This window comes from Gossypium arboreum, chromosome 4 (assembly GCF_025698485.1).
Source record: "Gossypium arboreum isolate Shixiya-1 chromosome 4, ASM2569848v2, whole genome shotgun sequence".
Classification (NCBI taxonomy): domain Eukaryota; kingdom Viridiplantae; phylum Streptophyta; class Magnoliopsida; order Malvales; family Malvaceae; genus Gossypium; species Gossypium arboreum.
This window is the reverse complement of record NC_069073.1, coordinates 99,905,394-99,919,862: the sequence shown is the minus strand read 5'-3', so window position 1 is coordinate 99,919,862 and position 14,469 is coordinate 99,905,394. Positions and strand designations below refer to the sequence as shown.

Sequence of the window (14,469 nt, the reverse complement as noted above, 5' to 3'; positions counted from 1 at the left end):
CAATAAGCATTGTTATATTTATGCTTTAATGCTTTGATATCGTATAAATTGTATATACGTGACTATTGTTATGTTTGATGACATATCGGCTAAATATAATGGGCGGTTCGGTATAGCTTCGACTAAATTTGGCACTTAGCGTGCGATTTGAGATAGCTTGGCTATGTACAACACTTAGTGTGCGGGACATCATATATGGAACTTAGTGTGCGAAATATTGAGAATGGCACTTAGTGTGCGAAATATCGAATGATTTAACGGGCATAGTCAAGACGAAAATTAAATTACGACCGGAATAAGTAATACAGGTACATACAGAATTTATGTGGGAATCAAATGAAAGTAAATTGGTAAGTTCATATTGTGTTATGTATATTAAAGAAAAAAGAATTGAATATAAGTATGTTTTATGTTAAAATGTGTTTATTTAACTATAATGAAGTATATATATTGAATGTTATGTAAGATATGAATAATAGTTGTTTAAACTAAATATACATATGGCAATTGACTAATAAGACCATAACCGGGTTATGGCATGTGAAGGAAAGACCACGGCGGGGACTTGGCAATGTATGTGTAAGACCATAGTTGGACTATGGCATCAGAAAATCGATGAATTTGTATTATAAGCACTTATAAACCAAAGAGGTTTAATAAGAGTATTAGTAATAAATAGAAAGGTATCAGTACAGGTATGTACAGAAAACTACTCAAGTATTGAGTTATATGAAGTTGAGAACTTGCGAATGAGGACATGAATAATTTAATGTTAGCTCATGAATTGATGCTTTAAATGTTAATGATTTATCTATTTCGAATTTCTATATGAATGTTGTGATCATTTTAGGATCATGTACGAACTTACTAAGCTGTGAAGCTTACTTTGTGTTATTTTTCTATTCTTTGTAGTGTTTTGGATCACTTGGGTTGGAAGTCAACGGAGATCGCATCACACTATCAGGCTATTGATTTTCAATATTTTTACACTTTATGGCTTGGTTATATGGCATGTATAGGCTATGGTTTCTTTGATATGGTTGTTGGAAATGTATATGGTCATTTGAAATGGCTTATTAATGATTTTGGTTGATGGTTATAAGGTGGCTTTATGTTTTGGCACGGTTGGTATAAAATGTGTATTTGGCCTATGTTATGTATATGTGTTTTGGCTTGGAATGCAAATGTGGTAATAACATGGTTTAAGAAATGGCATGTATGGTATGATTTATAGATAATGAATTGATATGTTTGAGAGGTATGATTTATTTGATGGTAAGGTGATTAAATACATTTAGAAGTTATGTGAGGTTAGAGATTTTGGCATAATGATTTGGTATGTTTTGAAAATGGAATTAAGTAGTTGAAATGGTTGAGGATAGATGGCATAATATGTGTAAGAATTGGCATGTTTTGGCTGCCTATATATGCATTGAAATGGTATATTTTGGTTGCTTTATATGCATAAGAAGAAGGGTGGCAAATTGGCTTTACAAATGACCTATTTTTGTCCACACGGGTAGAGACATGGGCATATGTCCCCTGGGGTACCCTTTTGAATTATGGTAGTATACCCTACAGGTTTGGTATGGCCAAGACACACGGGCGTGTCTATTGGCCGTGTGTGGCACACGGGCTGACACATGGACGTGTGGCCAAGTTAGTAACCTCCCTAATTTTTCCACAGCATGGCACACAAGCGTGTCTCCGACCGCGTTGTGAAAGTCAATATGTATTCCCTATTTTCACACATCCTGTGACATGGGCATGTCTGGTAGCCGTGTAAGGTACATGGCCTGTTCACACGGGCGTGTGACTCTTAGATGATTGAAAATTTTCTAAGTTTCCCAAAGTTTGCAAATGTTATCGGTTTAGTCCCAAACCACTTATAAGCATGTTTTAAGGTTTCGTAGAGCCTTGCAAGGGACATTGTGAATGTTTTGAATGGATTTTGAGTATGAATGTATAATTGTATGTGACTGAGTTATGTTATCTGGTAATGCCTCATAACCCTATTCCGGCGACGAATACGGGTTAGGGGTGTTACAGGTATGATCTGAAAATTCAGGTTGCTCCACATCAAGAGAGGGTATCTGAAACTTTGGTTGAAAAGATCAAGATTGTAGAGGAGATTAAATGTTTGGAGTGCGAGATGCATGATAAGAATAAGGTTCAAATTAAAAGGGATTCTGATTCTACTTGCTCAATTTCGCATCCCTTGAAATAGGTCAAAAAAGGCAAACCACAGTAGAATAATGCAATATTTGGTACTAGTGGTAGGACTTCAAATTGTGCATACTGTGGTAAGAAACATTTAAGCAAGTGTTGGAGGAAGATGGGTACTTGTCTGAGATGTGGGTCTACTAAGCATCAAATTAAAAAGTGTCTACGTTGGATTGATTAGATGCAAGCACCGAATCAGAACTAGAATTAGAAATAGAGAGTAGGACAGTTACCTACAAGGGATCGAGGTCAGAATAGGGTTGGTAATGTTGATACGACTAGTAATATGGGTCAATGTCAGTACATACCAGATCAGGGTACGAACAGGACTAATGTTAGACAATTGGTTCTAGTTTATACAACTAGGAAACGAGAGGACCGAGATGCATCTAACATCATTTCAGGTACTTTACGATCCATTTTGTCCAATACTTTGTTTTGATTGATATTGGATCTACCCATTCGTGTGTTGTTAGTAGTATCTCTAATAAATTGAGAATTAGGGTTGAAGAAATTGTTAGTGATGTTATTATAGTTAGTTATTTAGGATAATTTATGGTTGTAAATAAGCTTTATAAGAGATTCCAATTAGAGGTTCAATGTGTGGTATTTCCGACAGATATGGTGGAGTTTCCCTTTAGAGAATTTGATTTAATTCTAAGGATGGACTAGTTGGTTGAACATCAAGTCAGTTTGGACTGTGCTGCTAAGAGAGTGATTTTTAAGATGGTTGATGGTAAAGAGATTGTGATGGTGGGTAAGCATAAAGATTATCTTTCCAATGTAATCTCCGCTATGGTAGTAGTGAAGTTGGTTCGGAAAGAGTGTGAGGCATATCTGGCCTATGTTCGGGATGCAAGTGTAAGTAGTTTAGCCGTGGACAATGTTTGTACTGTGAAGGAGTTTCTAGATGTTTTTCCTGAGGAACTACCTAGTTTACCTCTCAATCAAGAGCTTGAGTTCAGAATTGAATTGTTTCCTACAACTATTCCAGTGTCCATTGCTCCCTATTGCATGGCACCTGAGGAAATTAAAGAACTTAAGGTTCAATTGTAGGAGTTTTTGGATCGAGGGTTTGTAAGACCTAGTGTTTCATCATGGGGAGCTCTGATTTTTTTTGTTAAGAAGAAAGATTGTACAATGAGGCTGTGTATTTATTATTGGAAACTAAACAAGTTGATTGTTAAGAACAAGTATCATTTGCCAAGGATTGATGACTTGTTCGATTAGTTCTAAGGAGCGACGTTGTTCTCTAAAATTAATTTAAGGATTGGTTATTACTAACTCAAATTGAAGGAGTCGAATGTGCCTAAGATTGTATTCAGAACTTGGTATGGTCATTATGAGTTTTTGGTAATGTCTTTTGGTTTGACCAATGCCCATACTACATTTATAGACTTGATGAATAGGGTTTTTCAACCATTCTTAGATCTGTTCATCATTGTGTTTACAGATGACATTCTGTTCTACTCTAAAACTGAGATTGAGTATGATGAGCATCTTAGGGTCATTCTGTAGATTCTCCGTAAAAATAAATTATATACTAAGCTAAGTAAATGTGAGTTCTGGCTTAAAGAACTGATGTTTTTGGGTTATGTGGTATCTGTTGAAGGTATCTGTATGGATCCAAAGAAGATAAAGGCTATTCTAGAATGAAAGCAACCTAAGAATGTTTTTGAGATCCAAAGTTTCCTTGGTTTAGCTGGTATTATGGTTTAGCTAGTTTAGTTGTTGAGGAAAAATGTTCCTTTTAAGTGGACAGATGATTAGCAAGCTGACTTTGAGAAGCTAAAGATTGTATTGATTCGAGCACTAGTTTTGATTTAGCCCGAATTAGGAAATGATTATGTGGTGTATAGTGATGCATCCCATACTGGACTTAGATGTGTGTTGATGCAATATGGTAAGGTTGTGGTTTATGCATCACAACTTTACCATCAAAATTGTTTAACCTGAGGTCACAAGTCAGATAATTACACTCGTGTGGTTAAGGAAGGTAAGACAACAAACTTTGGGTTCAATTATGATGATATTTTATGTTTCCGAGGGAGATATTATGTGCCAAATGATAAGAAACTAAGAAAGTCTATTTTTCGGGAGGCGCATAGTAGCCCTTACGCTATGCATCCTAGTGGAAATAAGATGTATCAAGAGCTGAGAGAATTGTAGTGGTGGCTTGGTCTGAAATGAGAGGTAATGGATTTTGTAGCTAAGTGTCTAACGTGCTAGCAAGTGAAAGCTGAACACCAATTTTCTTCTGGTTTATTACAGGCTATCAAAATTCCGTAGTGGAAATAAGAGCTAGTTTCTATGGACTTTGTTAGTGGGTTACCTTTGACACCTACTAAGAAAGATTCTGTTTGAATTCTTGTAGATAGGTTGACTAACTCAGGTCACTTCTTACCGATTCGTACGGATTATTCTCTACAGAAGCTGGTTAAGTTGTACATTTCTTAGATAGTGAGACGGTATGGGGTACTAGTATCGATTATTTCGAATCATGATCTTTGTTTTACGTCTCGATTTTGGAAGAAGTTGTATGAGACACTTAGTACTCAACTAGATTTTAGCAAAGCTTTCCATCCGTAGACAAATAGACAGTCTGAGCGAGTTATTCAGGTCCTTGAGGATATGTTAAGGAGTTGTGTGATTGACTTTTGAGGTAGTTGGAAGGAGAATTTTTTGTTGGCCAAGTTCATGTACAACAATAGTTTTCATTCGAGCATTTAGATGACACCTTACGAGGCTTTGGATGGTCATAAGTGTCAGATACTTTTGTGTTGGATTATATTGGGTGAAAGGAAGATTTTGAATCCATAATTGGTTTAGGAGATTGATAGTAAGGTTAAATTAATTCATGGTTGACTGAAAACGGCTTTGAATAGGAAGAAGTCGTATGCAGTTTTGAAGAGAGAAGATACTGAGTATAGTGTTGAAGATTAGGTTTTTCTGAAAGTGTCTCCATGGTGGAAAGTTCTGAGGTTTGAGCGAAAAGGCAAGTTGAGCTCTAGGTTTATTGGGCCTTACTGAACTCTTAAGAAAGTTGGGCTAGTGACTTATTAGTTAGAGTTACCTCTTAAACTGGATTGTATTCATGAGATGTTCCATGTCTCTATGTTTAAATGGTACCTATCTAACTTTTCTCATATTGTTTCGATTGAAAAGATAGAGGTAAGACCCGATTTATCTTTTGAAGAGGAACCTGTGCAGATTTTGGATCGTGAGGTGAAAGTTCTGAGGAAGAAATGAATTCCACTGGCTAAAGTTTTGTGATGAAACCAAGATACTGAAGAAGCCACGTGGGAGTCGGAAAACTCAATTCGTAAAAAATATCCTCATCTATTTGGATAAGGTAAAATTTCAAGGATGAAATTTCTTTTAAGGAGAAAGAGTTGTCACAACCTGATTTATTTTTGTTTGTTTGTATGTTTAAGCATAAAATGAGTTACTAGTCTAATGACCTTTCTTTTTTTTTTTCGGCACTCCCTTGTTTTTAACCCAAATTGTCTCCCTAGGATTTTAAAAACCCTAGCATATAACATCTTTTTCTCCATCTTGCTTTCACATTACCACCCTTTTCCAAAAACCTAAAAACTTTTCTCTCATTCATCCCTTTTGCCACCGTTTTCCTTAGCCTCCTCTCATTTTTCTTTTCCCTTCTTTCTTTCTTTTTCTTATGCTACCACTCTCCTTCCTTGCACCACCATCGCCACCGCACTTATTCTCTCTTGCATCACCGACGCTGCCACACTTATTCCTTCCCTTTTCACCACCGCTACACCCCTCAGCATCATTATCTCCTCTCTTTTCGTCTTCATTTCTTTCATTATGGATGAATCTTTTCTAAATTTTTCTATTTCTGATCTGTAAGTAAGAAGTGCTAGTGTTTTTCATGAGCAAATCTTGTGTTAGAATATGCGATTATCTCTTTTTTTCTTTTCAAATTTATTAATTGGTTATATAGGTCCCCTACCTGATCTATCAATGTCTGAATCTAATTGTGTGTTTTTGTGTATGTTTAACATTCAAGGTACAAATCTAGACGCATTAGACCAGATCTGATATGTAGGAGTGTTGTTGTTTCAGATTTGTAAATTGGAGAAAAGAGTAAGTGTTCTTCTGTTTAGTAATTAGATCTATAGATCTTTTCTCAGATGTAGTATAATCGAATCTAATATGGAGTGTTATGTGTGTTTTGTTCATTCAAAGTTCAGATTTGGACGAAATTTGATAAGATTTATAGCAAAGGAGTGTAGTGAATTAGATCTAGTGTTGTTTAGACGTACGATTTAAGGTGTGGATTTTAACCAAATGTAATATGTCTTATCCAAAAGTATTATAGGTATGTGTTTGTTAGTGTCCATATGAATTTATGCCTTAATTGTGACTAACCGAATGCATGAGTGCCTTTGGTGTCAGCCGAATGAGATTTGAGCCTTTTACTAGAGTTGACCGAATGTAAGTGTCTCGGGCTATGGCTTTTGTGTTAACTAAAATTGTGTATACTGTTATTTCATGTTTTGTTCTGATTCATATGTTTTGTGATATTATGGCAAACTATTGTTACTGATATTTTGATCACATGTTAAAACATATTTACCGTCTTCATTTTATTGAACGCGTGATGGAAAGCATACCCACTGTTTTTGTTAAAACTAATTGCATGTTGAAGCATGCCTACTGTACTGATTCTTATTCTGTTATGGCATAATGCATTGCATGGGGATTGAGATGATATGTAGGGAGGAAGTTCTGGCAATTTATTTGCAAGAAATCGTTCTGACTTAAATTCTCTCAGATTATTTAGATTTAAGTTTAAGTCTCTACAAGAAATCAAATTTGATCATATTTTGATTTTTTATTCTAATGTGTGATTCATAATATGCTTGTAAACCTTTTAAAAAGAAGTTAGGTTATATGTAGTTAGATTTGTAGTTAAAATATGTAGCTAGATTTGCTCTTTGATAAATTTTGAGATTTAGTTCATGTAGTTTGAAAGTTAAAAATTCAAAGTTTAAATATATTAAAGGTTCATGTACTCTTTTGAAATTTAAAATTTAGTCTTTGTGGTTTAATTTTGAGACATTAAGTCCCTATACATTTTTTTATTTGAAAATTTTGGTCCCTCCATCAATTTTGTCGTTAGAATGATTAATTTAACTGTTATAAAAGGTAAAATAACTCTTTTATCCCTCATAATTTATAGTTTTGTGTCAATTTGGTCATTATTCTTTAAAAGTATATAAAAATTAAAATGTTTTAAAAGAAATTTTTTTATTTTCAATCAAAATATAAAAATTCTAAAATTAAAATCTCTTTAAAATTAAAAATAAAAATTTTAAAATTTTAAAAATATAAAAAACTATAAAATTTCTTAAATTTTAAAAAATTATTTACTTAGCTCTATCCGAGTCCAAAAGAATTTTCAAGCCTAGGCTTGGCCTGCCCAAAAATCCAATTTCATTGTTAAAAATTAATAAAATATAAAAAAAATATTTTTTATTAATATTTTTATTATTTAAATTGAATTCGGGCCGACTTGACTCGATACATAAAAAACCTTGCCCAAGCTTGGCCCAAGTCAGGCCAGGTCCGAGCCTAGCAAAGGAGCCTAAAATTTTTTTTTAGGTCCAACCCATGGACACCTCTAGTCCCACTATATAAAGTTGTCATTTTATCTTATTATATATATAACAATTAAAAGGGTAAAAATGTAATATTGTGTTATAGAAAAAGTAATCTATCTATTTTATTTTTAATTTTTTTAAAGAATTATATTGAAATATTTACTTACATTTATAAAGATTGAAAATATTAAATATGAGTAACAAAAATTATATTGAAGTGGTGTAGTGGGATAGGATGCCTCTAACATTTATAGAAGTGATAGTAATTGTTTCAAGATTATACATCTACAGTAGACTGAGATAGGTTATAAAGCATATCAATTGTGGAGTGGTGATAAATTTTATATTAGGTTATAAAGCATATTAATTGTGGAGTAGTGGTAAATTTAACATCTACTCTACCCCGTTCAATTGTCATTCATCCCTAAATAAAAATACTTGTGAGATATTTTTATTATGTGATTAGTTAAATTAATCACTTAATTATTAAATAAAATAATTTAATATTTATACTAGTAAAGAAATAAAACATGAATAAATTTTAACAAAATTAAGGTTTAAAATAAAATGATTTTTCCTTCATTCAATTCAACTTCAAAGAATGTTAAACAATAATTGCATTAAAATTTTACCTTATTTAATTTTTTAACTGAAATAATTTCATAGTAAATGGATTAATTTAAAGCAATCTGGTTTTACCGTAAGAGAAATTAGCAAGAAGAAGAAGACGAAAGAACATGGATACTGTTTTCAGCCTGAAATTTCACATGCCATGTTTCCGGAGGGAGCTTACCTCTAACCGTCTTGCATGGATGTTGATATCTTTCTTATCTATTACAAAATGTTATTATATTTATAAAGACCTTCCTATCACCGTCTTATGCAGCCATTCTTCACGCAGTATTGTCATCTTTTTTTTTCTTTTTTTTTTTTTGTAATACATAAGTAAATAAAACAATAAATCGACCCAAAGCTTGGATTCAGGTCCTTCAACGAAAGCTTGTGAACCATGAGTAACAGATAAAGGAACAGTTTTAGAAATAGCCTGTTTGAGTTCTAGATTCTATTAGACTCCCCACCCCCAAAAAAAAAAAAAAACAAAAAACAGATACTGAAATAAGAAGAATTTGAAATGGATTCAAAACATTAGAAAACCTCGGGAAGTGACAGTCCAACAACCATTTTCACATTTCAGTAAAAGCTTTTTGAGATGAAAGTGAAACTGGGACCTAACTTAAGTGAATCATATTGTCTTGAAATGTCCATGACACATGGTCCTCCCTTTCCCCTCCTCCTGCACATCACAAATGTCATCCACTCTCTTGGGGGGCGGTAATGGACCCCAAACCTCACTTCTCTTTCATTTACCCACTTGGTTGGCTGCCTCCTTCCCTCGCCGGTTTTAGCTTTAATTCTGTCGTGGGGCTCTCTCCCTTACCACCAAAACCAAGCACTTGATAACACCGACTTTGGAATATGTTTCATGCATAATATTCACTCCCCTTTCATTTTTCACTTACTGTCTGTTTTTTTGTTCATTTAACTGCCACATGCCCAAGGTCCAAGCCTTTTCATGCCACTCAAATAGGAAACAACGTTAAGCTGCTTTTATAACAAAAAAAAAAAAAATCTGAAAATAGAAATCAATATTATTGCTGTGATGGATTTTGCATAAGAGCTCGGGTGACGAAGATCAATATTAAATCAAAGACACTGTTAAAATCCAAATTTCCAGTAAAAGAGAACAAGGTTGAAGACTTGAAGTTCATATATTGATGTCAATAGCAGTAATTTACACAAAAAACAAAGAATTTCCACATTGAAGGAAATTTTGAGTCTTTACTTTTTTTCATTTTTCTTTTTTTTTTTAATTGAAGCCTTCCAAATTCCATCTACCTTCTTCTCCTTCCTGCAGTCCAAGCATTACCTAGATATATCATATGTTTTGTAGCCAAGCTGCTCCATCTCCCAACTCAACTTCGAAGCAACTCTTTCATGGCAGGGGACATATTCCTGTTTACAGTAAAGTAGACATGAAAAAACAGGCCATTACTTTCAGAGAAATTTTATTCACATTAAGATGTGATGGTTAAGGAAATAATACACCATGTCTACACTTTCACATGACACAAAAAATCCTATTGAATTAATATAATATATATACACGTTTTACTTTATAATTCCATGGAACACCTATGGCTCCATAGGAAAGATGGAGCTTGAAAGAGACATATCTTCACTTTCCATGATGATGAAGTTTCTTTAATCTATACCTCCAATTTCTTTACTAGCTCTTTTGCTGTGGGTGCAGATACAATGATTTGGCGTGCATTTGGACTGATAAACCCCTCTTCCACAGCTTTATCGATAAACGAAAGCAATGAGTTATAGTATCCATCAACATTCAGCAATCCAACCTGAAACAATGTGGGAAAATTATGCATATATTTGTTATTAGTCTGATGGATCAGTAATCAGTTTGTGAGTGATAATCAACATTTAAGGAAAAAATAAAAGCAAGGACATTACTGGTTTATCATGTATTCCAAGCTGAGCCCAGGTAATGACTTCAAGTAGTTCTTCAAGAGTTCCATAACCACCTGCATGCGGTTTATGTGAGTCTTATCCAACCAAATCATGTGATGCTGCAAAAGAGGTAACTTAATACCTAATTACTGATGCCTTTTCATTGTATAAATGATCATGTCACTCTTTTAGTACAACATTCGTTTGGTGTTTCGACATGATTGAGGGACAGGAATGGACAAAGAGTATTCAAAAGCAATGACATCTATGATTCTAATTAGCCAGTCAAATTCAATAAAGGAAAAGTGAAAGGGGGACATTAGAAGATTAAAACTCTACTACTAGATGTAAGGTTGGAATTGATTATTAACATCAAAAGTGTGAAAAGATAAAGCAAACAGATAGTTTTTTTAACTGCCTGTTATTTGATGTGCCATGGTTTTATCATTTATGGCATGCATAACAAAGAGGTTTCTAGATTATTATTTATACACACTTTTTCCCCAAATTTCAAAAACAAGGTATTTATTGCTCCCATCCTTTGTGAAAGTAGAGGCACAATCCTCTCTGCCTACCCATTCAAGTCATTATGGCTCTCATTCTACCTCATTAATCATTATCACCTTACAAAGCTTTTTTCCTTTCTTTTTTATTCTTTTTTTGGTTTTGAACTTTTGGTAGGTACCATGCAAAGGACAATCCCCTATAAAAATAAAATGACAGATTTGCCATTGCATATCCTCTAACATTCAATTCAGAATAAATTTCCAAGATAAATATAAAAGTCAAAGTTCAGCTAAAAAAAGAACTAAAAAGAGTAGCCTTTTGAGAGAAGTAAATAGGATTCCTGTTAGTTGTCATACACTTTTTAGTGAAAGTTTTAAGGATTTCCCTCATTCTTAACATGGTAAGGGGCACTGTAACACCACAGAGAGTTCCTTAGGCGACCTAATTTTCAGTGAAAGAAGTTGATGGCTCAAGAACTAGGGTTCTAAGGGTTGCTCTCTAGTCCTGACCTTGGGCTCTATGTCTTGTAAGAGAAAGATTCATAAATTGTAATGATTCTGGCAGCACATACTTGCTTTATACTCTATAGCAAATACCAAAAATAGCTACTAGTGTCAAACTGTAACAGACACATGAGTTAACATTTTGACTTCCTTTACTCCACAGCTTAGCAACTTTTTTAAAAACATTAGTTACATCAAATGAGCAATGTAAAGGTAAAGCAGGAGGACAGCCTTTGCATTCAGGATCTTAAATTACATATTGTTGTGAACTGACAATAAAATAAAACAGAGCCTCAAGTGGATCAAATCATGAGATATGGTCAATCTTGCATGCTAAAATTAATGTAAAAGCACCTGATAGCTTTTAAGTTTCCTTGATATTTTGGTGTAAATCTGGTTATACTAACCTGGTAAGGCAATAAAAGCATCTGAATGCTTAGCCATCTCTGCCTTCCTTTGATGCATATCTGCAACAGCCTTCACTTCCCCCACTGTTTCACCAGTTAACTACAAATTGTTGCACAGAAAAACAAATAAGAACAGTGAAAAATGGAGAGAGAAAGAAAGAGATTTCGAGTTTTGTGCAGCGAAGCAATGATGAGAGTTGCAGGAATACTGGACTTAAAGACTTCAAAACTGAGCAATCTCCCTAGCCAGTAAATATTTTAGCTACATAAATGAAAAAAGAAAAACCCAAAATTTACAAAAGGCCAACATAGAAAAAACAGAAGAAACCAACTTCTTTTTGGTCATAGAAGAAACCAATATTATGATCCAAAAATATTTACAAAAATGAAAAATGGCAAAGCAGCAAGTTGAAACTGTCCTAGTAATATTGTGGATAAGGTTATCAAGTCTTCCCCAATGAACCAGAAGCAAAAGCAAAGACCCAAAACAAGATCTGAGAAGAAAGAAAGAAAGAAAGTGAGGGTTGAAAAGAAATAAACAAAAATACTAGCACCATGGATGGTGAAAAGAAAGAAAAACAAAATAATGGAAAGGCGTATGTAGGCAAAGGTCCATTTCTTCTTATTTTTTATGGATTTAAATAATAAAAAAGTTTGAGGCCTTTTCTTTCCCCGGGTTATAACAGTAACAGACATACCTCTCGAGGCATGAGCGTCTTGGGAATAACTCTGCGGAGAGACAATAACATGACAAAAGTTCAGCTGTAATGGAAACCAAAACTAAGAAGAATAGTTTTGTTATGAGAATGACAATTTATTCAAAACAACAAACAAAGCCAGTTCACTGAATTTTTGTTTCTTAAGCTTGTTGGAATGTCATAAGCCTTACCCAATGACATGGCGACCACCATCATGAACAGCTTGTGAAACCAAACCCATTAAACCTATGCTACCTCCTCCATAGACCAGATCAATGTTCCTTGATACCTGCAAAATGAACAGAAACAAGTAAGCTCTCACAGCAAAAACAGACTAAAAAACTCTTGGAATGGGAGATTCTGTGTCCCTCTAGTTCATATTTCAAGCATATAAGTACAATGATCTCATTTGACAAAACCAATGTTTCTTCAGTGTACATTCGTAAGATTACCAACAATAAGATTGAAAAGGATACTTTCTTTTTCATTCAACACACTAGTACTTGTCCGTACATTAAAATTTACGAACTTTTAGTAACTTTACTTATGAGATTTCATGGAAAAACAGTGCCCTTCTTTTCTACCTCTTCAATACGCATTAAGAAAACATTGAAACACCATTGGAGTTCCCTACCAATGACTTTTGAAAATGGAAGAGAGAGAAAGATGATAGCTGGAGACAACCAAAAAGCTTGAGGTGTTTTGAAAATGGAAGATAATATGAACCAATTAACAAACAAGTTACAAACATAAAAAGAAAAAAAAAAAAAGGAAAAGTATATACGAAATACGACCATATGGAAACAAAAGTTCAAGGCTTTAAGCAACTTTCAAAAGTTTTCTTGAAGAACCCATTTCCTCCATATTACTAAAATAAGCAGTTTCTAACAAAAACCATAACCAAAACAAGTATCATTTTCGAGTAAAAGACCACAATAAACATAGGGAAAAAAACCAGAGCTTTTTGTTAAATACCAATTCTCTGCCAAGCTCAATAGCAGCATCCTGATAGCTACCCTTCTTGCCTTGGCTACTTCCACAAAACACACAAATCCTCCTAAATTTTGACTGCTGTGTTTCACTCTCCATCTCCATTAACAATCTCTCTGTCTTTGTCACAAGTTTTTTTTTTTTTCTGTGTGTGTGTGTGTACTTTGGCTTCTTACAGAAAAAAAAGAAAGGGCTAATTAATGCAAGAATATCTCATTCTAGACCTGTCTCTTTGCTTCCTAAGGTATAAACACATATGAATGTGTAAGCAGTGCAAAGTAGCAAAGCTTAGGAGCTTGAAATTTCCTTGCTTAATTACTACTACTACTCTTCATGCGTATATATAAAACCTTGCCACACGTGAGTGCCTCATAGCACGCTTCTTCACACAAACGCAGCTAATCTTGGCACGCGTGGACCACTTAATTCTTTTAGTTTTATTCATTTATATTTTCTAAGCTCCCACTCTTTTTTTTATAATATAGAAAAAAAATTTGGTAATTTAAATGACAATATGATTCCCTTGCCAAGTTGCCAATTGCCCCTAATGAAATGCAGCTTCCCTTGTCTTTCCTAGTCCCGCTGTAAGTTATGTGACCTTGTTTGTACAACACTGCTCTCTCTTGTACATTGGAAACTCGAATTCAAGTAGGAGTGTTTGATATGAGATATTTAATTTTTTCTTTCTAAACTTTTCATATATTGAAGAACCTTTAGAGGATTATGTTTCAAATCCATGTTTGATTATGCATAGGATATGAATGCTGGGCTCAAATAATCAATAATCACCTTGTTTGTCATTCTTCTATATACCATATAGAGACAAAACAGTTTCACACTTTATGACACCAAGAAAAGGCAAGACATGGACAATCTGAGATGGTATATAATTTGTTTAATCTTAGTGAAATGGTCAAAATAATATTATTCAACATAGATATTGCAAATATTTATCTTTGCAACACACAAAAAAAAAAACATAATTATC

At 33.9% G+C, this 14,469-nt stretch overlaps 1 protein-coding gene across 1 annotated transcript; it reads right to left on the bottom strand.

Moving 5' to 3' along the window:
- Positions 1-9,549: 9,549 nt before the first annotated feature.
- LOC108458177 (cytokinin riboside 5'-monophosphate phosphoribohydrolase LOG3) lies at positions 9,550-13,826 on the bottom strand. Its single transcript, XM_017757469.2, has 7 exons — positions 13,467-13,826; positions 12,683-12,780; positions 12,492-12,522; positions 11,794-11,893; positions 10,380-10,450; positions 10,124-10,267; positions 9,550-9,863 (listed from the first exon to the last, which is right to left on the bottom strand). Exons 1-7 carry the CDS (start codon positions 13,584-13,586, stop codon positions 9,774-9,776), a joined length of 654 nt encoding a protein of 217 aa, XP_017612958.1. The 5' UTR covers positions 13,587-13,826; the 3' UTR covers positions 9,550-9,773.
- Positions 13,827-14,469: the final 643 nt, after the last annotated feature.